General features: G+C 34.7%; 4 protein-coding genes across 7 annotated transcripts; all 4 read right to left on the bottom strand.

Moving 5' to 3' along the window:
• Nucleotides 1-382: 382 nt before the first annotated feature.
• LOC129888740 (RGG repeats nuclear RNA binding protein A-like) lies at nt 383-5251 on the bottom strand. Of its 2 annotated transcripts, XM_055963729.1 has the most exons (7): nt 4834-5248; nt 2888-3212; nt 2677-2745; nt 2445-2577; nt 1610-1768; nt 1453-1500; nt 383-813 (listed from the first exon to the last, which is right to left on the bottom strand). In XM_055963729.1, the coding sequence occupies exons 1-7, from the start codon at nt 5006-5008 to the stop codon at nt 634-636; spliced, it is 1089 nt and encodes a 362-aa protein (XP_055819704.1). In that variant the 5' UTR covers nt 5009-5248; the 3' UTR covers nt 383-633. The 2 variants fall into 2 exon arrangements, with proteins under 2 accessions (XP_055819704.1, XP_055819705.1); XM_055963730.1 differs by lacking the exon at nt 2677-2745 and having other exon boundaries at nt 4834-5251.
• Nucleotides 5252-6803: 1552 nt separating this feature from the next.
• On the bottom strand, nt 6804-11774 carry LOC129888739 (RGG repeats nuclear RNA binding protein A-like). 3 transcript variants are annotated; one of them, XM_055963726.1, is made up of 7 exons: nt 11384-11774; nt 9294-9621; nt 9076-9144; nt 8844-8976; nt 7998-8156; nt 7843-7890; nt 6804-7216 (listed from the first exon to the last, which is right to left on the bottom strand). In XM_055963726.1, exons 1-7 carry the CDS (start codon nt 11556-11558, stop codon nt 7037-7039), a joined length of 1092 nt encoding a protein of 363 aa, XP_055819701.1. In that variant the 5' UTR covers nt 11559-11774; the 3' UTR covers nt 6804-7036. The 3 variants fall into 3 exon arrangements, with proteins under 3 accessions (XP_055819701.1, XP_055819702.1, XP_055819703.1); XM_055963728.1 differs by lacking the exon at nt 6804-7216 and adding an exon at nt 7444-7736; XM_055963727.1 differs by lacking the exon at nt 9076-9144.
• Nucleotides 11775-12527: 753 nt separating this feature from the next.
• Nucleotides 12528-17190, bottom strand: LOC129888738 (RGG repeats nuclear RNA binding protein A-like). The gene is made up of 7 exons (XM_055963725.1): nt 16810-17190; nt 14777-15098; nt 14557-14625; nt 14327-14459; nt 13980-14138; nt 13822-13869; nt 12528-12988 (listed from the first exon to the last, which is right to left on the bottom strand). The coding sequence occupies exons 1-7, from the start codon at nt 16994-16996 to the stop codon at nt 12809-12811; spliced, it is 1098 nt and encodes a 365-aa protein (XP_055819700.1). The 5' UTR covers nt 16997-17190; the 3' UTR covers nt 12528-12808.
• Nucleotides 17191-20115: 2925 nt separating this feature from the next.
• LOC129888737 (phospholipase A1-Ibeta2, chloroplastic-like) lies at nt 20116-21965 on the bottom strand. The gene has a single exon (XM_055963724.1). The coding sequence runs from the start codon at nt 21867-21869 to the stop codon at nt 20250-20252; it is 1620 nt and encodes a 539-aa protein (XP_055819699.1). The 5' UTR covers nt 21870-21965; the 3' UTR covers nt 20116-20249.
• Between the last annotated feature and the right edge of the window lie 3263 nt (nt 21966-25228).

Here is a 25228-nt window from a genome sequence, read left to right as displayed (position 1 = left end):
TTGAATCAACAATTAGATCTACATTGAATCTCACTCGAATTATGCACATTTGCAGGATATACTTTCAAAAATACCCAACAAAAGTACCAAATATTTTTCCTTGTAGAATATTGAATTTGTTACCAGAAAATACAAGTCTTTGTGCATGAACCATTCTTTTAACATTTCATCATTTCCTTCTAGTTCTCATTATCAATATTACTCCATTAGGATGGGTTTCATTTCGATGTTCAATATTTTCATATTCTCAACAGTTACTAACGTACAAGAACACACCCATTGAATCCCACAAGTGATGTCTGAAAAGGGGTACACAGACCTTACCCCTACCTCGTGGAGGTAGCGAGACTTTTTCCAAGGGACAATGAGTTAGACATCATAATTGAAAAAGAAACATAATCGTCTTCAAATAACTCCAATCAAAACTGATTTGATAAGTAAACATCTAAATTTTACACTCTAAAGAACAATTATAAAGTCTTCAAAACAAAATCTAACACAGGAGAGCCCAAAGGTTCCGGGAAATATGCTGTTACCATCAAAGCCCAAATATCATAAATGACGGAAAAAGGAAGAAGGCTCAGATGACCAGAGTTGCTCCTCTTTTACCTAATCCATACAAGACTTGCTCCCTTACTTGGCAGCCAAGGAGGGAAATTGGCCAACATCTTCGATGGATGGGGCTGAAACGCTGTTGTTTCCACCATATCCACCACCATTACCTCTTCCGCGGCCACGGCCCCTACCACGGCCACCAGAGCGGTAGTAACTTTCTCCCTCAGCAGGCTTCAGAAACTCGTTTATGCTTTTAGTCTGCAAGAAATTGAATGTATCAAGCCTCGCAACAGAAATAGTAATTAAATCTATTGAACTCGAACCACTTGTAGATCAATGTCTTATCTTTGGAATATTATACTAGATCCGGTCTCCACCTTAAGTGTAAACTTTCACCTTTCTCGTGAAAAGAAAAACAGAATGCAATGATTTTAAAATTAAAATGATATTGAGGTGAAACCACAAACTATAATACTGACACCGCATGAACTTATATGCAATATTGGAGAAAATTATAATAATGACACCTACACAACTGCATACATGATATTACTTCCCTATTCTATTTTTCATTGAAAATACAATCAAGGCAAGAGAAAGGTTTCATTGCAGCTGATGAAGTATGCGTGGAGGTTGACCTTCCGGTCTAAAAATAGCGTCTACTTATTTTCCAGAATTCTGAAGGTCCAAAATAAAACACATTATTTCTCTATTGGGAGGGGCTTGCGCTTGTGGGGCTGCAGGATGGATTGCTCTCCGCTTAAGCAAAGACCCTGTGCTAGGCACATAACTTTTGGAAAATAAAGAGTTTATGAAAAGGAATGGATTCCCAAGGAACGCATAAAGAAATGAAGTTATCATACCAATATAGCCACTTAAAAAAAGAAGCTAAAGTACCTTTTTGGTTTTTTCCACTGCCTCCTTTTTCTTATCTTTCTCCACACCCTGCCCCAGACAAAAAAATTCAAGCACGATGAATATACCCAGCATACGACACAATCAAGTTCCCAATACAGCAATCAAAATATAATAGCAGCAAGCACTAAAAACTCACCAATTTGACGAAGATCTCATCATCATTCTTTTTGTTTGAGAGAAGTTGCATGGATTCAAGTTCTTTGTCCAAATTAACCTTTCTTTCCTCTTGCTTTAGAGCCACCAAAGCTTTCCTCTTCTCTTCCATTACCTTCTCATACTCCTCAAGGGTCATTTCCTACAACACAAGCAGAGATGAATAATTAATAGTTACGGATAGTGATCATTATATACATATGAATAATAACAACTGGAATCATGCAAATAACACTAGCTACACCATTGTCATCAAATAGCAATGAATGTGTTAATCCACAGATACTAATCAAAGTAAAGAAGTACCAAGTCTACCAGAAAATATTAGTTAACGTTCATAGCTATTTCATAGAAATATCTGCCAAGGAAACCTGTATAAGAAAATAACACCATTTTAAAAAGAAACAGTGAGTAGTAAATGAAAACAACCAGAGCAGCAGGTGGTGGTAATATTTTGGTCAATGCATGATTGTTAGTTCCTGGCATATCGGAAGGTATGAGACTACCATAAAAAACTACTGGGATAAATGTTGAAGATTTAATCGACAATAAATTAAAAAAATTATTGTTTTTGAAAAGTTAGATTGCACTAGAATATGGACAACAGAGCTGATATTCCTTGTCCACACTGACTAATCGACAAGGAGACAATCCAGGAATTCAATTTTGAATTTACGTCACATTCACCCCCCACCCCACCAAAAAAAATACCCAAGAAGATGATAGTGTCGTGACACGGATATTAATCTGCAACAGTAGAATTCGGATATGTAAGCAAGCAAAACAAATAATGGTCTTCACCAGAAAATGACAGTTACCTTCTCCTCAGGTTCCTTCTCTTCTGGCTCAGCAGCAGTTGAATCCTTATTGGTGTCTCCAGCATCTTCCTGTCCAGCTTGTTTCTCAGCCTCGACAATCTTCTCACCATCATTAACAGGTTGTTCAGTCTCCCTGAATTTGGATCAAAAAACCAACATTAAACTATAAGAAAAATTTAACACATAAAGCCGAGAGCAATAGGGAAACACAAAATTGAGATGACAGTCTCACGGTGCAATATCATTTGCAGTGGTTCCCCAATTCCCACGACCAGATCCCTCCCGTTTAATAAACTCATTCCTATACAATAGAACAGATCAATAAAGATACACACATATGCACAAGAAACAAAGACAAACCACACGAAGCACGACTTAGAAATGCAACAAGGGAATAGTGAAATGCACTAGTGTGAATTTCAAAAATAGCAGAATCACTTTACCCACGGCCAGTTCCACTTCGTCGATCAAACACTCTCCTTGGGTGTTCCCCTTCTCCTTCTGTAGCATCCCCGTTATTGAAACCACCACGACGACCTCCACGGAACCCCCCACGAGATCCACCGTATCCACCTCTCCTTTCATAGAGCTTTCCTGATTCTCCATCTTCTGGAGCACTGTACCGTCCAGAGAATCCATTATTGCTGCCAAAAGCATCCTCATCAGCAGCAAATTCTTGGTTAAACCCGCGTCCACGGCCACGACCACGGGCTCCTCCACGTGGGCCCCCGCGACCTCCTCGCTGGCCATCACTCCTGGCTTCCCTCACTGCTCAAAAATGAATACACAAATAAGAATGGGAAAAATTATACTCCCTCTGGTTCATATAAGTGAATTATACTTTAATCCCAGAATCACAGAGGAAATTATCTACCCATCCATTTCTCGGGATCATATTTACTAGATAGCAGACAGAAAATAATTGTTTAAACATTAAGAAACCTATCATTAATTCCACATATTTGTATAGCCTAAAAGTTTGATTCAGACTGCCGACTAATCCTGGATTGACACATAATTTCATATATTCCTACAGACTAACAGTGTCACATTGGAAAGAGAAAGGCAATATTTCCAAGATAAATACTTCATGCAGCAAGAGAATAGACAACGAAAGAGAATATGAAGACAAGCATCACCTTACAAATAGCACGTATTCTCATTTAAGGGAAAAAATTAATTTTTCTACACTCTCGATCTTTTTCCTCACCAATCATATAATACCCAACACCCTACTTCAAAAATAACATCCTACTTCATCAAAAATACCCAACACCTTACCGAAAAAACTTGTTACAAAATGCCATATTCATTCACTATTACAACAAGAAGAAACATAAGAACTACATCTCAATCCAAACCAACCGGGTCAGCTATATGAACCTTCTACATTTGATCGGCTCCCCATTCGTGCTGGTTCCATACAAAATATGAACCCAAAAAGTACAAAACAAAAGTATGTTCATATAGTTGTTATATTCATTCATTACTACAACAACAACAAAAATAATATCTTTTACATCTCAATCCAATCTAATTGGGACACCTATATGAACTGTCTAATATGAAACCAATATCACAAAAAAAGTAAAGTATATTATATTAGCACCTCAATTTTCTACACACTTGGGTTTTTTTCCTCATATAGTACCCAATACCTTACACAAAGCACCAAGAAATACAAAAAAGTATGAACAAATATACATTAACTCAAAACAAAAAAATGTCTAAAAATAATTAGACATGGTATATTACCATTACTTCTACTATTACACAAATAACAACAATAAAAAAACAGAACTTTTACATATCAACCCAAACTAATTGGGTCATCCATATGACTCGCTCAACTCCATTTGTGGCAGTTAAACACGAAATATAGACCCAAAACACCAAAAAGTATAAAATCAAAACATAAAAATGTTTTAAAATGATTAGAAATGATACATTACCATCACTACTACTACAAAGGCAATAAAACTAAAAACAGCTACATCTCAATCCAAACTAATTGGGTCAGCTATATCAACCATCTACACTAGCTCACATCCATTCGTTCCAGTTTCAATATAATCCCAAAAATATAATTAAGTTATGAATGAATATACATAAACCAAAAACATTAAAATGTACTATTATAATTACTACTACAAAACAACAACAACAACATAAATAGTGAAATCACACAAAGTAGGATCTGGGAGGGTACAGTGTACGCACCACTAACTCATGGAGGATTACTACTACAACAACATCAATACAAATAAGAACTGCTATATTTCAATCCAATCTACATTACTTAAGCTCAATTCATGATGGCTTTAATAATATGAATGAATGAATATACACCAATCCAAGGTACAAAAATGTTGAAAAATGGAATATTTACCAGCCTGAGAAGGAGGAACCGGCTTGGAGGGCAACTTAGCAGCAGGCTTAGCTTGAGCCTGAACTGGACCCTTCTTGGCTGGTGCAGACGCCGGCTTTAGCTGCTGAGCAGCAATTAGCAAACTTGGGTCCTCAGCATCATCATCCAAAAGGTCAAATGGGTTCACGGTAGCCATTTATTATCACTCTTTTTGGAGTTCCTTAACAGATATAGAGAGAGTGATACAAAGAACCGATTTTTTTCAAGAAATCAAGAAAACCCTATAGATTAAAATCCATGTGAAAGATGAATTTTTCTGGGTATTTTGAAGAGAAACAAATTAGTGGGTTTTGTGAAAACCTAGCCAAAGCGGCTGATAATTGAAGGACTGAAGTGAACCCAAGCTTTAAAACCCTAGATATGGTGTTTGGGGGGTGGGGAAAGGTTCAGTTTTGTGTTTTGGATATGGGCCCGTACTGTGGTTTGTTCAAGTTTCTTGGGCTTTAGTTTGTCAAAAAAAATAAAAATCATTAAATTCTTATAATTTTAAAAAATAAATATATTTTGTCCCTTAAAATTCTTATTTAACCTTTAATAAGATGATTTACCGTCGGACAAATATTTTTGTAACTTTAAAAAGGAGGAGTTGACGAATTTGAATGAAAAGCTTTATAGCTAGGTAGAAGATTGTAATAAGTTTGCATCTTGAGTCTTAATAATAGGATCATTTAGTTCAAGAATTGGAGCGCAAACTTAGTTGATTAATCGAACTATGTTGAAGCTTTCGGATTACGTACGAATCAATTAAACAAGCCAAATCAAGGCCTTTATGGCTGAAGCCAATCCTCTCCTTGGTACTTCACCTAGTGGCTAATCTCGACTGGATGGACCTATGTCGGTAAAAATGAAATAGATGGACTATCGTGTGAAGAACAGTAAGACAAAACCCTCTTTTGTAACAGCTACTTCCTCATTTGGAAAGCAATCTTTAAACTTGATAGGAGGCAAGGTAATGAGTTGTTTGTCATCGTAATTGAATTTTCCTTTTTCTAAAAGAAAATCACAATTTTTTTATATTTGACTAGTTCTTTCTCTCGTAGGAATATTGAGTTTGTTATCAAAAAAAGTATTCGTGCATGAACCATTCTTGTAACATTATGCCATTTCCTATTAAGTTCATAAAATGATGATATTATACCATGTTCAACGATAATAACAAAAAATGTTACATATGTAGAAACTGGCATTCAACTTTTACCAAGGATCGATTATATGAATCTTCATTATCAATTTTAGTCTATTTGGATCGGTGATCGATCTCACTTTAATGATAAATATTTTGAGATTCGCAACAATTTCTAACATACATTGAGTTAGACGTCAACATACCCAATAAATCCAACAATTGAGGTAAGAGAAAAGTAGAGTATACACAGAACTAGGGGTGACAAAATCAACCCAACCCGTTTAAATTTGAATTGAGTATTAACCCGTTCATTCATTAGCTCAACCCATTTTAATCCAATCCATTTCAACCCATAAAAAATTGAGTTGATATGTAACCCGAATTAGCTAATGAAAAATCTTTTAAAAATAATTTTAATTTTTTTTTCAATTTGATATGTTATATACAGTCATAATAAAGAAAAAATAATTTTATTATGTACTAAAATGGTTTGAAAGAACAAATAAAATAATTAAGCTTAGTAAAAATTGAATTGGATTTAATCTTGACCCATTATATAACCCATTACCTAACCCATTTTGACCCAAACTAATTTGGATTGGGATGAATCTTCACCCAATTATTGTCTTTAACCCATTACATGCAGTCGGAGCTTACCCCTACCTTGTGGAAGTAGAGAGACTGTTTTCGAGGGACATTAGACGTCCTGCTTGAAAAAGAAACATAATTGTCTTCTAATAAACTACACCCAAAACTAATTTGATAAGTAAACAAGAAAATAAAAGATAAGAGCCTAACACCTAAATATGAAGGAAAAGGGTTTTCATAAATGTATAAAAAATAGTCTACAAAAACCCAGGGCATACCCACCTTCAGAAGACATCTAAATTTAGACTCTAAAGAACAATTATAAAGTTTCCAAAACAAAATCTAATACAGAAATGCCCAAAGGTTCTGGGAAATATTCTGTTATAATCAATGCCAGAATATCATAAATGACGTAAAAAGGAAGACAATCAGACGACAAAACTTGCTCCCTTACTTGGCAGCCAAGGAGGGGAATTGACCAACATCTTCAATAGATGGGGCTGAAACACTGTTGATTCCACCATATCCACCACCATTACCTCTTCCACGGCCACGACCCCTACCACGGCCACCAGAGCGGTAGTAACTGTCTCCCTCAGCAGGCTTCAGAAACTCGTTTATGCTTTTAGTCTGCAAGAAATTGAAAGTATCAAGCCTCACAACAGAAACAGTAATAAAATCTATTGAACTCGAACCATTTGTGGATCAATGTCTTGTCTTTGGAATATTATAGATCTGGTCCGCTACTTACGTGTAAACTTTCACCCTTGTGAAAAGAAAAACAGCATGCAATGATTTTAAAATTAAAATGATATTGTGGTGAAACCACAAACTATAATACTGACACCGCATGAATGTACACGCAATATTGGGGAAAATTAAAATGACACCTATACAACTGTATACATAATATTACTTCCCTATTCCATTTTTCATTGAAAATACAATCAAGGGAAGAGAGATTTCTTTGCAGCTGTTGAAGTATTGGGTGGAGGTTGACCTTCCGGTCTAAAAATAGCATCTACTTATTTTCCGGAAGTCTGAAGGTCCAAAATAAAACACATTATTTCTCTAGTGGGAGGGGCTTGCGCTTGAAGGGCGGCAGGATGGATTGCTCTCCGCTTAAGCAAAGACCCTGCTAGACACATAACTATTGACAAACAAAGAGTTTATGAAATGGAATAGATTCCAAAGGAACACGTAAAAAATGATTCTACAATACCAATATAGCCACTTAAAAAGAGAAGCTAAAGTACCTTTTTGGATTTTTCCACTGCCTCCTTTTTCTTATCTTTCTCAGCACCCTGCCCAGACATAAAATTCCAAGCATGATAAATATACCAGCATACGACACAATCAAGTTCCCAATACAGCAATCAAAATATAATAGCAGCAAGCACTAAAAACTCACCAATTTGACGAAGATCTCATCATCATTCTTTTTGTTTGAGAGAAGTTGCATGGATTCAAGTTCTTTGTCCAAATTAACCTTTCTTTCCTCTTGCTTTAGAGCCACCAAAGCCTTCCTCTTCTCTTCCAGTACCTTCTCATACTCCTCAAGGGTCATCTCCTACAACACAAGCAGAGATGAATAATTAATAGTTACGGATAGTGATCATATATACATATGAATAATAACAACTGGAATCATGCAAATAACACTAGCTACACCATTGTCATCAAATAGCAATGAATGTGTTAATCCACAGATACTAATCAAAGTAAAGAAGTACCAAGTCTACCAGAAAATATTAGTTAACGTTCATAGCTATTTCATAGAAATATCTGCCAAGGAAACCTCTATATAATATAACAGCACAATGCCATTTTAAAAAGAAACAGTGAGTAGTAAATGAAAACAACCAGAGCAGCAAGTGGTTGTCATATTTGGTCACTGCATGATTGTTAGTTCCTGGTCTATTGGAAGGTATGAGACTACCATAAAAATATTGGGATAAATGTTGAAGAATTAACCGAAGACAATAAATAAAAAAATATTACTGGTTTTGAAAAGTTAGATTGCACTAGAATATGGACAACTGAGCTGATATTCCATGTCCACACTGATTTAATCGACAAGGAGACAGTCCAGGAATTCAATTGTGAATTTACGTCACACTCACTCCCCGCCCCCACCCCCAAAAAAAAAACCAAGAGGATGATAGTGTCGTGACACGGCTATTAATTAGAAACAGTAGAATTCGGATATGTAAGCAAGCAAAACAAATAATGGTCTTCACCAGAAAATGACAGTTACCTTCTCCTCAGGTTCCTTCTCTTCTGGCTCAGCAGCAGTTGAATCCTTATTGGTGTCTCCAGCATCTTCCTGTCCAGCTTGTTTCTCAGCCTCGACAATCTTCTCACCATCATTAACAGGTTCTTCAGTCTCCCTGAATTTGTATCAAAAAACCAACATTAAACTATAAGAAAAATATAATACGTAAATCCAAGTGCAATAAGGAAACAAAAAATTGAGATGACAGTCTCACGTTGCAATATCATCTGCAGTGGTTCCCCAATTCCCACGACCAGATCCCTCCCGTTTAATAAACTCATTCCTATACAATAGAACAGAACAATAAAGATACAGACATATGAACAAGAAACAGACAACCAGACAAAGCACGACTTAGAGCTATTGAACAACCCAACAAAGGGAATAGTGAAATGCACTTGTGTGAATTTCAAAAATAGCAGCATCATTTACCCACGGCCAGTTCCACTTCGTCGATCAAACACTCTCCTTGGGCGTTCCCCTTCTCCATCTGCAGCATCCCCGTTATTGAAACCACCACGACGACCTCCACGGAAACCCCCACCAGATCCACTGTATCCACCTCTCCTTTCAAAGAGCTTTCCTGATTCTCCATCTTCTGGAGCACTGTTACGCCCAGAGAATCCATTATTTCTGCCAAAAGCGTTCTCATCAGCAGCAAATTCTTGATTAAACCCGCGTCCACGCCCACGGCCAAGGGCTCCTCTCCGTGGACCCCCGCGACCTCCTCCTCGCTGGCCGTCAGTCCTGGCTTCCCTCACTGTTCAAAAATGAATACACAAATAAGCAATGGGAAAAATTATACTCTCTCTGGTCCATATAAGTGAATTTTTGGGGTATGGCACACCCCTTAAGAAAAATATTTAAGGACAAAAATTAAAGGCTACTTTCCACTCACTATTACCCTTTTGATTATTCTCAAACTATTCACCTAGAAATTGTATACTCTCTCCATCCCATATTAGATGGGCATCATAGTTGTCCCATATTACTTGATCACTTACTAAATCTAATCTGGATAATATTAATTATAAATTTTCCAATTTTACACCTACAACTAATATAACGTTTTGAATGTGACCAGTTCCCAATACTAGTTATTCCTACTATGTATACTAGGTTTTTATGTGCATTGATATAAACAACAAGCAAAATAGTAAAATTGATCAATCTATTAATGATTTCTTAATTATCGTGAAAAACAGAAAGTGCCCATATAATATGGGACGGAGGGAGTAGTAGATTAGTAGTTAAGAACCTCATTAAATGAAGGGTAAATATGAATAGAAGTCTCAACAATTTTCTTAAACTTTGAACAATTCACTTATTTTGAACTAGGGAAAAAAAATCCCAACGACTCTCATAATATGGACTAGAGGGAGTACTTTTTATGAAAACATCTGTAGTATAACACAGGAATCAGGTAAAAAGAAACTCGATATGTGACTTAGAAGTTGATTTACAACAGGTGAATACTGAGAACTACAATAAAGGAAAACTAAAGAGCAGCAAAGTCCAAAGAGTTTACTTGCCTTGATAGAAATATGGTCATACTGAATACAGGAGCAGCAACACGAAATATGACACATCAGACAGAAGGGACAATCAGAAAACACAAGAATGAGGTTTTCTATAAGAGATTTATACATACCGTCACACAATTTCCAGCCAAGCAAATCCCCATACCGTAAGTCCATAACCGTACTTTAATCCCACAATCATGGAGGAAATTATCTACCCATCTATTTCTCAAGATAATATTTACTAAATAGCATACAAAAAATAATTGCTTAAACCTTGAGAAACCTGCCACTAATTCCACACATTTGTATAGCCTAAACGTTTGATTCAGACTCCCAACTAATCCTGGATTGATACATCATTTCATATTTCCTACAGCCTAACACTGTCACATTGGAAAGAGAAAAGCAAGATTTCCAAGATAAATACTTCAGCGGCAAGAGAATAGAACGAAAGAGAAGATGAAGACAAGCACCACCTTACACAAACCACCAAAAAGTATAAAGCCAAAACACAAAAATGTTTTAAAATGATTAGACATACCATTACTACTACTACAAAGGCAATAAAACTAAGAACAGCTACATCTCAATCCAAACAATTGGGTCAGCTATATGAGCCACCTACACTAGCTCAGCTCCATTTGTTCAGGTTTCGATATAATCCCCCCAAAAAATAAAGTTATGAATGAATATACATGAAGCCAAAACATGAAAATGTTTAAAATGATGTATTATCATTACTACTACAAAATAACAACAACATACCTAGTGAAATCCCACAAAGTAGGGTGTACGGTCTGGGGAGGGTACATTGTAAACAAGCCTTACCACTACCTCAGGGAGGATTACTACTACAATAAGAACTGCTATATTTCAATCCAATCTACATTAGCTAAGCTCAATTCAGGGTAACTTTAATAAGAAAGCAAAAATACAAAACAATATGAATGAATATACATCAATCCAAAGTACATAAATGTTGAAAAATGGAATATTTACCAGCCTGAGAAGGAGGAACCGGCTTGGAGGGCAACTTAGCAGCAGGCTTAGCTTGAGCCTGAACTGGACCCTTCTTGGCTGGTGCAGACGCCGGCTTTAGCTGCTGAGCAGCAATTAGCAAACTTGGGTCCTCAGCATCATCATCCAAAAGGTCAAATGGGTTCACAGTAGCCATTTATTTTCACTCTTTTTGGAGCTCCTTAACAGATATAGAGAGAGAGAGTGATACAAAGCACCGATTTTTTTCGAAGAAATCAAGAAAACCCTATAGATTAAAATCCATGTAAAAGATGAATTTTTCTGGTTATTTCGACGATAAACAAATTAGTGGGTTTTGTGAAAACCTAGCCAAAGCGGCTGATAATTGAAGGACTGAAGTAAATCGAAGCTTAAAAACCCTAGATATGATTGATGGTTGCAGGGGGTGGGGGGCGGGTCTTAGGGGCGTGGGGAAAGGTTCAGTGTATATTTTGGATATGGGCCTGGACTCTGGTTTGTTTAAGTTTCTTGGGCCTTTAGTTTGTCCAAAAAATAAAAATATCATAACATTTTGTAAAAATAAAAAAATAAATATTTTTTTCCTTAAAATTCTTATCTTTACCATTATTAAAATAATTTACAGTAAAAAAAATATTTTTGTTACTTTCAAAAACGAGGAGTAGACGAATTTGCACAAAAAACTTCATAGATAAATTGAAGATTGTCGTAAATTGCATCTTAAGTCTTCTTAGATCACTTAGTCCAAGAATTGGTGTGCGCATAATAATTAATCGAATTACGATGGTAAAAATGAATCCAAGAATTGGTGTGCGAGCTTAGTTAATTAATCGAATTACGATGGTAAAAATAAAATAGATAGACTATCGTGTGAAGAAAAGTACGAGAAAACCCTCTTTTGTAACAAATACTTTCTCATTTGGAAAGCAAAAAACAAATAAAAGGACAAGTATTCTTCCTTGGATTAATTAAGAGCACATATAAATCTTTGTGCATGAACCATTGAAAAATTTTTCAAAACCTCAATTACTTTCTTAATTTCAAGCTTAGCAAGGATCAATTATATGAATTCTCATAATCAATTTTACTCTATTTGGATTGGTGATCGATCTCACTTCAATGTTAAATATTTTGAGATTCTCAACAATTAATGAGTTAGACGTCAACAACATACCCAATAAATCCCACAATTGAGGTCCGAGAAGGGTAAGTATACACAGAAAATAAAAGAAACATAATTGTCTTCTAATAAACTACAACCAAAACTGATTTAATAAGTAAACAAGAAAATAAAAGATAAGAGCCTAAATATAAAGGGTTTTCAGAAATGCCCAAAGGTTCCGGGGAAACATTTTGTTATAATCAAAAAAGCCCAAATATCATAAATGACAGAAAAAGGAAGACGATCAGACGACAAAACTTGCTCCCTTACTTGGCAGCCAAGGAGGGGAATTGACCAACATCTTCAATGGATGGGGCTGAAACACTGTTGATTCCACCATATCCACCGCCATTACCTCTTCCACGGTCCCTGCCCCTACCACGGCCACCAGGGCGATAGTAACTTTCTCCCTCAGCAGGCTTCAGAAATTCGTTTATGCTTTTTGTCTGCGAGAAATTGAATGTATCAAGCCTCACAATTGAAGCAGTAATTAAATCTATTGAACTCAAACCATTTCGTAGATCAATGTCTTTGTCAAGATGGGGTCCTACTGAAGTGTAAACTTTCACCCTCTTCATGTGAAAAAGAAACCAATATGCAATGAGGCTGTTTCCGATAGACACCGGCTCAAGAAAATAACAGGAGTGAATAAGACACTGTAAAATACTAAACAAGGCATGACAAAGCATTCTGAAAAGGAAACAATAAAATACTGCCACCAGCATAACAGTGTACATGATATTACAATAATGCTGGTGTCAGTATGAGTGGAGGTTGACCTACCAGTCTAAAAAGAGCATTTACTGGAATTTAACTTTCGGAATGCTAATGGTCTAAAACAAAACACATTTTTTTGTATCTATTTGGGAGGGGCTTGTGCTTGCAGGGCGAATTCCGTTCAAGGCTAAAAACAGGTAAAAGACCGATAGCAAACACGTACCACAAGGGAAAGAAGTGAGGACTTTAAAAATAGAGTCAAAGAGCGCTTGAAATTGTCAAGAGGGAAACTGATGGGGCCAGTGATGCTGCTCAGTCGGATGTGGAGGAACAGTGACGAGTTGTTCCACCAATTGAGTTGGGGCATGACGAGCGGGGATTTTTTTTTTTTGGGGGGGGAGCACGGGACTTCGATACACTTGTGTAACATGGTCTCCTTGATAGTGCACGCATAACTTTTGACAAATAAAGAGTTTATGAAATGGAAGTAATTCTCAAGAAACGCATAAAAAATGATGCTATGATACCAATAAAGTCACTTTTTTTAAAAAAAGAGGCTTACCTTTTTGTTTTTTTCCACTGCTTCCTTTTTCTTATCTTTCTCAGCACCCTGCCCAGACATAAAATTTCAAGCATGACGAATATACCAGCACATACAACACAATCAAGTTCCTAATAGAGCAATCAAAATATAATAGCAGCAAGCACCAAATAACTCACCAATTTGATGAAGATCTCATCATCATTCTTCTTGTTTGAGAGAAGTTGCATAGATTCAAGTTCTTTGTCCAAATTAACCTTTCTTTCCTCTTGCTTCAGAGCCAGCAAAGCCTTCCTCTTCTCTTCCATTACCTTCTCATACTCCTCGAGGGTCATCTCCTACAACACAAGCAGAGATGAATAATTAATAGTTTTGGATAGTGATCATAGATACATATGAATAAAAACAGCTGGAATCATGCAACTAACAAATAATATCATGACACAGAGATTAATTTGCAACAGTAGAACTACGGCATGCAAGCAAGCAAAACAAATAATGGTCTTCACCAAAAAATGACAGTTACCTTCTCCTCGGGTTCCTTCTCTTCTGGCTCAGCAGCAGTAGAATCCTTATTGGTGTCCCCAGCATCTTCCTGTCCGGCTTGTTTCTCAGCCTCAACAATCTTCTCACCATCATTAACGGGTTCTTCAGTCTCCCTGAATTTGGATTAAAAAACCAACATTAAACAATAAGAAAATATTATATGTAAAGCCAAGGGCAACAAGGAAACAAAAATTGAGATGACAGTCTCACGGTGCAATATCATCTGCAGTAGTTCCCCAATTCCCACGACCAGCGCCCTCCCGTTTAATAAACTCATTCCTATACAATAGAACAGATCAATAAAGATACACACATAAGCACAAGAAACAAAGACAACTACACGAAGTAAGACTTAGAGCTATTGAACAACCCAACAAAGGGAATAGTGAAATGCACTTGTGTGAATTTCAAAAATAGCAGAATCACTTACCCACGGCCAGTTCCACTTCGTCGATCATACACTCTCCTTGGGCGTTCCCCTTCTCCTTCTGCAGGATCCCCGTTATTGAAACCACCACGACGACCTCCACGGAACCCCCCACGATATCCACCGTATCCACCTCTCCTTTCAGAGACCTTTCCAGATTCTCCATCTTCTGGAGCACTGTACCGCCCAGAGAATCCATTATTGCTGCCAAAAGCATTCTCGTCATCAGCAAATTCTTGGTTAAACCCGCGTCCACGCCCACGACCACCTCCACGTGGACCTCCGCGGCCTCCTCCTCGCTGGCCATCAGTCCTCGCTTCCCTCCCTGCTCAACAATTAATATACAAATAAGTAATAGGAAAAATTATACTATTACAAAAACATCTGTAGTACCACACAGGAATCAGGTAAAGAGAAACTCGATACGTGACCTAGAGGTTGATTCACAACAGGTGAGTACTGAACTACAATGAAGGAAAACTAAATAGCAGCAAACTCCGAAGAGTTTCCTTGCCTGTTATGGACATATGGTCACTACTGAACACGAGCAACAACACCAAATTTGACACACCATCCAGAAGGGACAATCAGGAAACATAAGAGTGACGTTATGTATAAAATATTTTATATAAATAGTTGCACAATTTCCGGCCAATCAAATCCCCATTCCATAAGTCCATAACTGTACTTTAATCCCACAATCACAGAGGAAATTATCTTCCCATTCATTTGCTCGAGATCATATTTAGTAAATAACAAACAGAAACTAATTGCTTAAACATTGACAAACCTACCATCAATTCCACATATTTGTATAGCCTAAAAGTTTAAGCATGGAACTTAAATTAGTTTCTAGTCTTACAGTGTCACATAGGGATGAGAAAAGCAACATTTCCAAGATAAATACGTCATGCAGCAAGAGAATAGACAACGAAAGAGGAGATGAAGACAAGCATCACCTAGCAAATAGCACATATTCTCTCATTTTAGGTGGAAAATGCTAAATTTCTACAAACTTGGATCTTTTTCCTCCCCAATCAAATGATACGCAATACCTTACAGCATAACTTGATATAAAAGCCATATTCATTCACTACAACAAAAAAAAATATCTTCTACATCTCAATCCAAACTAACTGGGTCAGCCATATGAGCCATCTACAGTAGCTCAGCTCCATTCGTGCCGGTTTCAATATAAACCCAAAAATACAATAAAGTTATGAATATTATACAGGAACCAAAGAAACCAAAATGTTTTAAAATGAGTACAAATGGTATATTACCATTACTACTACAACAACGGCAATAACAATAAGACCTACTACATCTCAATCCAAACTAACTGGGACACCTATATGAACAGTCTACATTAGCTCAGCCCCATTCACGCTGGTTCTAATAAACCAAAAGTACAAAAAAACAAAATGAATGAATACACATGAACAATGAACCTAAGCACAACAATGCTAATATAGTATTGCTTCCAATACCTTGCACAAAACACCCAAACTTACAAACAAACAAAAAAGTAGGAACAAATATGCCTAAGCTCAAAACACAAAAATGTCTAAAAAACAATTAGACATGGTGTATTACTATTACAGCTACTATAATACCAATAACAACAATAAAAATAAGAACTTTCACATATCAATCCAACTAATTGGGTCAGCTTTATGCACCATCTACATTAGTTAAGCTCAATTCATGGCAGCTTTAATAAGAAAGAAAAAATACAAAACAATACGAATGAATATATTGTTTCCAATACCTTACAAAAAAACACCCAAAACTACAAAAAAAAGTAGGAACAACTATGCAAAAATGTCTAGAAAACAATTAGACATGGTATATTACCATTACAACTACTATTATACCAATAACAACAATAAAAATAAGAACTTTCACATATCAATCCAAACTAATTGGGTCAGCTCAATTCAGGGTAACTTTAATAAGAAAGCAAAAATACAAAACAATATGAATGAATATACATTAATCCAAAGTACATAAATGTTGTAAAATGGAATATTTACCAGCCTGAGAAGGAGGAACCGGCTTGGAGGGCAACTTAGCAGCAGGCTTAGCTTGAGCCTGAACTGGACCCTTCTTGGTTGGTGCAGATGCAATAGGAGCCGCCGGCTTTAGCTGCTGAGCAGCAATTAGCAAACTTGGGTCCTCAGCATCATCATCCAAAAGGTCAAATGGGTTCACAGTAGCCATTTATTTTCACTCTTTTTGGAGTTCCTAAAACAGATATATAGAGAGAGAGTGATACAAAGAACCGATTTTTTTCAAGAAATCAAGAAAACCCTATAGATCCCATGTGATGATGAAATTTTTCTGGGTATTTGGAAGAGAAACAAATTTGTGGGTTTTGTGATAAACTAGCCAATGCGGCTGATAATTGAGAGAGTGAAGTGAACCAAAGCTTAAAAACCCTAGTGATGGTGGGGTGGCGTGGGGGTGGGTGAAAGGTTCAGTGTATGTTTGGGGTATGGGCCCGGGCTGTTGTTTGTGTAGTTTCTTGGGCTTTTATGATCTGTTGATATTTGGGTCTTAACTTTGAAAAGTTTCAAGTTTTTGTATGGATTGTTTCTTTTTTGAAAAAAATATGTATTGTTTCACTAATTAATAATTTCATATCATTTTTCAAGTTGGATACACTTAGATATATGTATTTTTGCTATAAAATACACTAAAATAGGGAGAGGAAAGCAAGAGAAGGAGAGAGGCAAGCGAGATAGTCTGTGTGTCTCAGATAAATGTGAATCACACTAAATATATGTATTTGGGATATCAGATACAGAGAGATAGGGGAGGAGAGGAGAGGGGTGAGAGAAATAGGAGAGAGGCGAGCGAGAGACTCAAATACATGCGAATTTACTTGGATACAATGTATCTAGAAAAAATTACACCTAATTTTGACCCCCGTGTATTCAAGATACGCGTATTTAGATGCGTCAGATACATGAACTTGAAGTTTGAAACCTGGTAAGATTCGTAATATTACAAACTAGCATAAATATAAGTAATTCGTTTCTAAACTAGTGAGAATTTTGTAAGATATCCTTAATTATGACTAAATTTATTGGGCACAACTAATTTTGGAGGCAAAATTTTATCGGATAATATAACTTTTGTCATTAAATTTATGCCTGGAGCTTAATCTTTTTGTTTTTAGTTTTAACATGTGTTAATTGTACTTATATCTTGAGGTACAACTTGTGTCTTGACTTAATTTATTTTGCTTTGGACAAAACTTATACCCGGGCATAACTTACTTATACCTTGCAAATCTTTTTTTGCCTAGAAATTTAGTTATTTGTTGTCCAGGGTATTTTCAATCCTTTTTTTTTACTTAAAACATTGAAAGGTAAAAATTTAAAACTAGAAATTTTGATGGACAAAAATTAAAGACCACTCATATAAAATATGACATATGCAAATAGTACCACGTTTCTTTTTAATTTGTCCCCAAAAATAATAATATTATTATATTTAAAAATAATTTAATTTTAAAATTATTATTTTATCTTTAATAAGATATTTATAGTCGTGAAAATATATCTAAAACTTTGAAAACGAAAGTTTCAATAGACGAACTTGCATGAAAAACCTTATATTTACGATAAAAAACTATCATATGTTGTATTTTATGTCTCGAGGATTGGATTCCTTAGTCCCTGGATTGGTGTGTGAAGATAGTTAAGCAAGTGAACTACGATGATTGAAATGAAGACACATTGACTTTCATGTGAAAAGATAAAACGGCAAAATCCTCTTATGTGGCAACTAATTTTCTGCTTAGAAAAACAATTCTTATACTCATGTTCATTTTCAATAGAGTGAAAGGTAATCCATTTAAACCACAATTCTTTTAAAACATATCTTTTTATTTTTTTAGATTTCATGCACAATTAATAATATCACATAAATTGGAATCGATGAATTATTATTAATATCATTTGTTTAAAATATATAATAGAATCATGTACATAATAATTTCTTATATAAGGTAATTTATTTTTATCTGTCTAAATTTTGAAGGTCAAAGTTAAATAATATCTATTCTGATGGAAGATAGTCGGTATTGGTACAATCTATTATATGTATTCTTCAAGAAGGTCAATAAATAATTTAGACAAGAATTGTTTAGTTATGATAACATAGTTCTAATTTAGTTTAAACAATAACAATATGTTTAATGTAATTTTATAACTAAAAGTTTGAAAAGAATGATGTGTATCAGTGTATACAATCATATAGAATAGAGACTTTAATTCCAATTGACCCTCAACTCAAATTAAATTTAGTTTTAACAATGACACAAAATAAATTGATTCAGTGTCATGCAGTGTGCGATTCGAATTTAATTGAAAATTCAATACATGCTCTAAACATCGAGCGAAAAATAAAAAAAAATCCATCGGTGTTCAATGAGGTAGATGGAGTCAACTATTTTCTTGTATACTCGGTGTTTTGTGTTGTACTTACTACATTATATGACCTTTGTTTCTTCTAACATCCTTTGACTTTTGTTTTTCATTGTCAAAGGAAAAAGTGCAAAAACAAATTGCTATAGAATTTTTATTTGTTCACATTGGATATTGGAAAAAGGGAAATGGGATAGTAAAAGTTAGAACTCATGCATTACTCCCATGGAAGAGTGTGTTTGATAGGGAGGGAAACATTTTTTGATTGTTTTTTTAAAAAATTAATAGGAAAATAAGTTATTTAAAAACGGAAAAGATGACTATCTAATAAAAGTTGGGAAAAAAAGTTTTATATGTGGCATTTAGGTGATGTAGCAGAGGTGAATACAAATTTAGGTTCCGGTGAGGTGAGCGCATTTCACACTAATTATATCTTCTTTACCCTCTTAACACACCTTACCTCAGCTAACACTCCCATCACCTCCACCCCATCCGATATAATTTGCCTACATTACAACAACATATCGAGTATAATTTTACATAAGATGTAGAGAGGGTAGTATGTACACAAATTTTATTCTACTTACGAGAGGTAGAGATATTGTGTCAGACTGTCATCTCAAAAGGATTGTTTGCCTATAATATGTTTAAATATTTTTGAGATATTATTTTTTGTATAATAACCAAACACTAAAAAATAAATAAGAAAATCACTTATTTTTTAGGATATTTTTCCTTCATACCAAACACTCCTGAAGACTCCACTATTAGGGGTGAATGTAGGCAATGACTTACAAGATTATCCGAATCCAATAACTTTACCTCGAACAGTGCGTATATATATATATATATATATATTAAAAATAAAAGAAATCTCTCTTCTTCTTCATTCTCAAGAGGAATGCATCAACAAAACTTAGCAGAAGTTTAGAATTCACTTGTTAATTCATTCAAGGAATTGCTCTTAGTATCATAGAAAACATATACTTCTTATTACTTATTTGTGCTAGAAGTATACATCCTCTAGCTAATTAATAATATCAAGAAGATGGACTAGGCAAACAACTAGGTGTAGAGAAACTATGTTCTCTTTCAAGATTTAGTTTCAATCCTTTTGCTTTACTAGTGTAAAGCCTTTTGATATTAGACCTTTGTTCATTTAGCAACTTCGCTAGACTTCTTTTGGCATTTGCTCTAAAAGGGCAATTTGATGCCAAATATCCATCAACCAAATGTAAATATGCCTCCAAATCATGGCAACAAGCAACATCAGCATCAGGCTTCAAGAATGGTGACATTCTTGTGTCAACTCTCAGCTCAGTGCCAACATGTGCGTATGCCCATGGCATACTTTTGTCGAGCACATTTAGCACCCCGCTTACAAATCCTGACTCCCTTAGCTTTTTATCGAGTTCTTCACTCACAAACATCCCCGGAACTCTAGTTATAACATCTTGATTGTTCACGATACGTAGTACTTTAACATTTTTTGAGTTTAATTGATCTGCAAAGCTTCGATTCCCCACTCGTGGACCTCCAAAGGAGAAAACAGCCACGGGTGGTGCATCTGGTGCACATGTACTCACTTCATCTGCAACTAATAAAGCCAAGGCCGCTCCAAGACTATGCCCTGTCACAGTAATGCTTAAAGACTCGCCTTTGTATTGTTCGATGAGCCTTTGCACTTCATTTACTACTGATTCAGCTAAGCTAGGAACATTAACACCAACTGTTTGAAACAAACTCAAGAATCCACATTCCACTTTAGCTTGTCCTTCAACCGACTCTGCCTCAGTCCCAGTCTCAGTCGTTGTCTCTGTTGGGATTTGAACCAATAAGTCGCGGAAATTCTCCCCCCATTCTAAACAAGTTGCAGTACCCCTAAGAGCAATGACAATATCCCTTCGTCCCATCCGTTGAATCTCTGATCGATCATCACAAACCGCGATATAACCAATCCAACTCGACCTTTGTGTCATCCATCCAAGATCAGGTGCTACATCATCCACCCATTTTGGCAATCCAATAGATGATGTAGCATACAAACTCTTGGTAACCTTATAAGATTTATCAGGCAACGCCACTTTTCTCATTCCCTCTTCATGATTACACGTTGCAGGATTCGAATGAAAACAATGATAAGCTGCCTGTATAAACTCCCCATAACGAATCAATTCTCGTCGTAAATTTTCATTCAGAGGATCAATTAGGCCTAACCAATCATTACAACCATGATATTCTTTCCATTTACTACTACCAAGATTGTTTCTTGGAGAGTATTCTATGTTATTTGATGATAAAAGCTTTTTTAGCTTATTTAAATGTCTTGGAGACATTTCTTCAGCAACCTTGTGTTCATGCCAAATTCTTGACAAATTCAACCCTTCCAACAAGTTTTTTCCCCTGTTTTGCTTCGACCCATTACTCCTCGATTCGCGGGGATGTATTTGAATTACTCCCCGTGAATCATCATCAAGTAATTGGGATTTACCAGATTGATTTTGCAAGAGCTTTTCAAGATTCGAAAGATGATTTTTTGTCTTCTCTGTTTTTACAGTTACTGTTGATGGGTTTAATAGGGACACATTGCAGCTGAAGCTAGCTCTTTTTGCCTGAAAAAAATGGAGATTGGTCGCCGGAAGTGTAGGTCCGATCAGCATGGCTTTTAGAGAGAGAAAGTGATTTTTTTATGGGGGGGGGGCGCGGGGGGAGAAGAAGAAGCTAGCTTAGAAGAATTTGATCCAAATCAAATCAAGTAGGATTAAGTGGCTCAATTAGGGTTTATATAGGAAAAATATTTAAGTGAAAAGACTAAAATGTACATTACATTTTTTTATTATTATTTTTGAGAATTCACAATCGCTGTTTTTTGGGTAAAGCAGTAAAGCACTGAGTAAACCCGCTTTTTTACATAGTTGCTATACTTCGGATAAAGCGTATTGAGTAAACCCATTTTTGTACATTATGTTGTTGTTTTTTGGAAATTCATAGTCGTTATTCTTGGGATATAACACACTAGATAAATTCACTTTTATATATTACGTTGTTTTTTAAAAAAAATTACAGTCGCTGTCTTTTGGATAAAGTGAATTGGGTAAACACGTTTTTGTACATTACATTTTTTTTTGGAAATTTGCAATCGCTATCCTTCGTGCATAAAGCGTACTAGGTAAATCAGCTTTGTACATTTCGTAGGCGGTATGATTAAGAGCCCGTTTGGATAGATTTAAAAAAAGTAACTTTTATGTATGAAGTGCTTTTAGAACTTTGAAGTGCTGAAAGTTATTTTTATAAATAAGCAGTTGAGTGTTTGGATAAAAGTGCTTATGATGTGAATTTTAGGGTTAAAAGAATAAAAAAAGTTAGTTTGAGAATTTAGTTAAAATATAAAGGATATAAAAGTAATTTCCATGGTCAAAGAAAATGACTTTAAGCACTTTGAAAAAAAAAGTTAGAAATCCTAACTTTTCATTTTTGACTGACTTTAAGAACTTTATTGTTTAAAGTCAGCATTAGACAAACACGTCCAAAAGCTAAAAAGGGACTTTAAGTTGATTTTGACCAACTTAAAGCCAATCCAAACGGGCTCTAAATCTATTTTTGTGCAATAACTTATAAACCATAAAGAAAATGTAAATCACGTTGGATAAGCTCTATGCGACTAGCTCAATTGAGAAAGAGACTAAATCAAAACATCTCCTATCATTCTTTTTTGAGTTACCACACTTATTGCATCAAACTCACTCCGCTTATTGATATGCTTAAACTCACACCGTGCTGAACTTTTCAAATCACAATCGAGAAGACCCCAATCGAGAAAAAAAACTCAAAAAAGCCAACTAAAAAAGATCGATTGAAATTTGATCCCTAATTTTCCTGCTATACCAACTCAGTCATCACGTTTTGTTTTTATTTACAAACGTACCATACAAAATTAGTTGGAATTATGGGAAAGGGTAAGAGTTTATGTGAAAAGAGTTCATTAATTGACTTTTTGATTTAGAAGGCTTGAATTCATATCCAGAAAAGTCTGCTTACTCGCTCCCATTGAACGGCCAATCACTTATATTAAATTCTATTAATATATAGTTTAGTGATTTAATAAGGGTTAAATGTAAGTGTGAGTATATAATATACATATAAATTCTTATCACTCATTTATTGAATTGATTTTAATAAGATACAAATATGCGATCATGAATTGGAAGTTATTGTTTTTGTGCAGATTTAAATGAGCTTACGAGAGATTTTATTATTCTTATTTAGTATATACCAAAAAATTATATGTTAAAATATTATAATTTGTTAAACTATATTGGTATAAAAACTTTATATACTTTAGTTTATATATGACTTGAACTTTTTGCTATAAAATTATAGTTACTATATTTTAAAGTGTTCCTTTTTAGATTCAAACTAAAATGGTCAAATGTGCCCCCTTCAACATATCAAATTCATACTTTATACAATTTATTATTATTGTTTGTAATTCATACATCATGTATTATGTTTCCAACTTTCCATCGTGTGGTTGACAAATACTAAGGTTGAAAATCTTATTTTTTGTTGTCAACTAAATCAGTGGACATGGTGTTCACAACTCCTACTTTTTTTTTGTTTCCCATCGAGTGTTTGGTATCCACATTGGAGTTCAATTAAATTCGAATTTACGATAAAAAATTCCACATTGAGAAGTAAAACGCTCTCTAACAAAGGCGACTCCGTATCCAAGGGACCCCAAGACCTCTTGGTTAAGAATGAAGAAATACTTACCATTCCACCCCAACCCTTGTCGGTCACAATTAGTATTATGTTAAACACGAATTTTTATTCTTTGATTTTATTTTATGATGATATTAAATATAATAATAATATATACCTATTATAACCTCACATATAAAAATTTGATATATGATTATATAAAAATTTAACATGTCAATTTAATTGTGTAAATGCATCAATAATGATAAAATAAAATATTAAAGAAGCACACGGTTGCAAAGTTAAATTGATATGAGCAATCAATAACAACAACAAATTCAGTATAATTTCATGAGTGAGACATAGGAAGATAGTGAATACACAATTTTATTGTATCTTATGAAGATAGAAAAAATATTATCGATAGATATTCTCAGGTTAAGTAAAATATATGATACAAACAATCAACTAGATTGATCACATTTAATAAAATGATGCCAATATAATTTATTTTCTAAAGCTTCAAAATAGAAGAGTGCGGGATGAATTGGAATGGGGGAAGTTATAGATCAAATATATATAAAAGGCTTTTTGACCTAGTGATCGTTACCAGCATTGGGGATTATTAAATTGATATTTATGTTCGAAGTTCTATATTGAGTGGTTATGATAATTCCATACATATGACTGCTTCAACTCGAGAGTTGAGATTTCAAATTAAGTATGAAATTTTTTTTATCGCTTCACCGTCATTCTTATCGATCAAGTTGTTATTCTTATTTTAAAGTTAGATCTTTCAAAAACGAAAAGTATGCTTTTTATTATATATATATTTTTTTAAAAAATGAACGAATTATTTTTAGTTAGAAAAAGTATACCAATAAAGTCCAAAATTTACTAATTTGTGGTCTTTTATTTAACTTTTCTTATCTTAGAATATAGTTTGAAGTTGAATCTTTCCAAATTTAACCAACTTTTATTTGAATGGTATAATGCCAAGAATTTTTTTTTATGAATTCAACATTGGAAAAAGAATGAATTAAAGGTATTTTTGTGCACTATCTGCAACCAATTTAATTTATGAACCTCGATATTTTTTTACTTCAAAAACTGTAAATTTAAAAAATCCATCTTAAAAAATTTACAAAAACTTAAGTCTAATATATCATCATTTTTTTTTTTTGAAAAATAGGAAAAAAGAATTCTATAGACAAACGACTCCTAGAAATTCGAGTTCTGAAAATAAAATGGAGATTTTTCTAACTAATTAAATCATTATTATATATGTTTTTTTTTTTCAATTCATTGATCAAATATT

Source organism: Solanum dulcamara, chromosome 5 (assembly GCF_947179165.1).
Source record: "Solanum dulcamara chromosome 5, daSolDulc1.2, whole genome shotgun sequence".
Taxonomy (NCBI): domain Eukaryota; kingdom Viridiplantae; phylum Streptophyta; class Magnoliopsida; order Solanales; family Solanaceae; genus Solanum; species Solanum dulcamara.
The sequence above is the reverse complement of the archived record's forward strand: the minus strand, read 5'-3'. Positions and strand labels throughout refer to the sequence as shown.

Coding starts and splice junctions, on each gene's coding strand:
- LOC129888739 (XM_055963726.1), bottom strand. CDS start 11,558: ATGGCTACTGTGAACCCATTTGACCTTTTGGATGATGATGCTGAGGAC. Junction 9,145..9,293: donor CGAAGTGGAACTGGCCGTGG/GTAAATGATGCT, acceptor TCTATTGTATAG/GAATGAGTTTATTAAACGGG. Junction 7,217..7,842: donor CAGTGGAAAAATCCAAAAAG/GTACTTTAGCTT, acceptor AATTTCTTGCAG/ACTAAAAGCATAAACGAGTT.
- LOC129888737 (XM_055963724.1), bottom strand. CDS start 21,869: ATGCTGATCGGACCTACACTTCCGGCGACCAATCTCCATTTTTTTCAG.
- LOC129888738 (XM_055963725.1), bottom strand. CDS start 16,996: ATGGCTACTGTGAACCCATTTGACCTTTTGGATGATGATGCTGAGGAC. Junction 14,460..14,556: donor ACTGCAGATGATATTGCACC/GTGAGACTGTCA, acceptor ATCCAAATTCAG/GGAGACTGAAGAACCCGTTA. Junction 13,870..13,979: donor ATGAGATCTTCATCAAATTG/GTGAGTTATTTG, acceptor ATGTCTGGGCAG/GGTGCTGAGAAAGATAAGAA.
- LOC129888740 (XM_055963729.1), bottom strand. CDS start 5,008: ATGGCTACCGTGAACCCATTTGACCTTTTGGATGATGATGCTGAGGAC. Junction 1,501..1,609: donor ATGAGATCTTCGTCAAATTG/GTGAGTTTTTAG, acceptor TGTCTGGGGCAG/GGTGTGGAGAAAGATAAGAA. Junction 814..1,452: donor CAGTGGAAAAAACCAAAAAG/GTACTTTAGCTT, acceptor AATTTCTTGCAG/ACTAAAAGCATAAACGAGTT.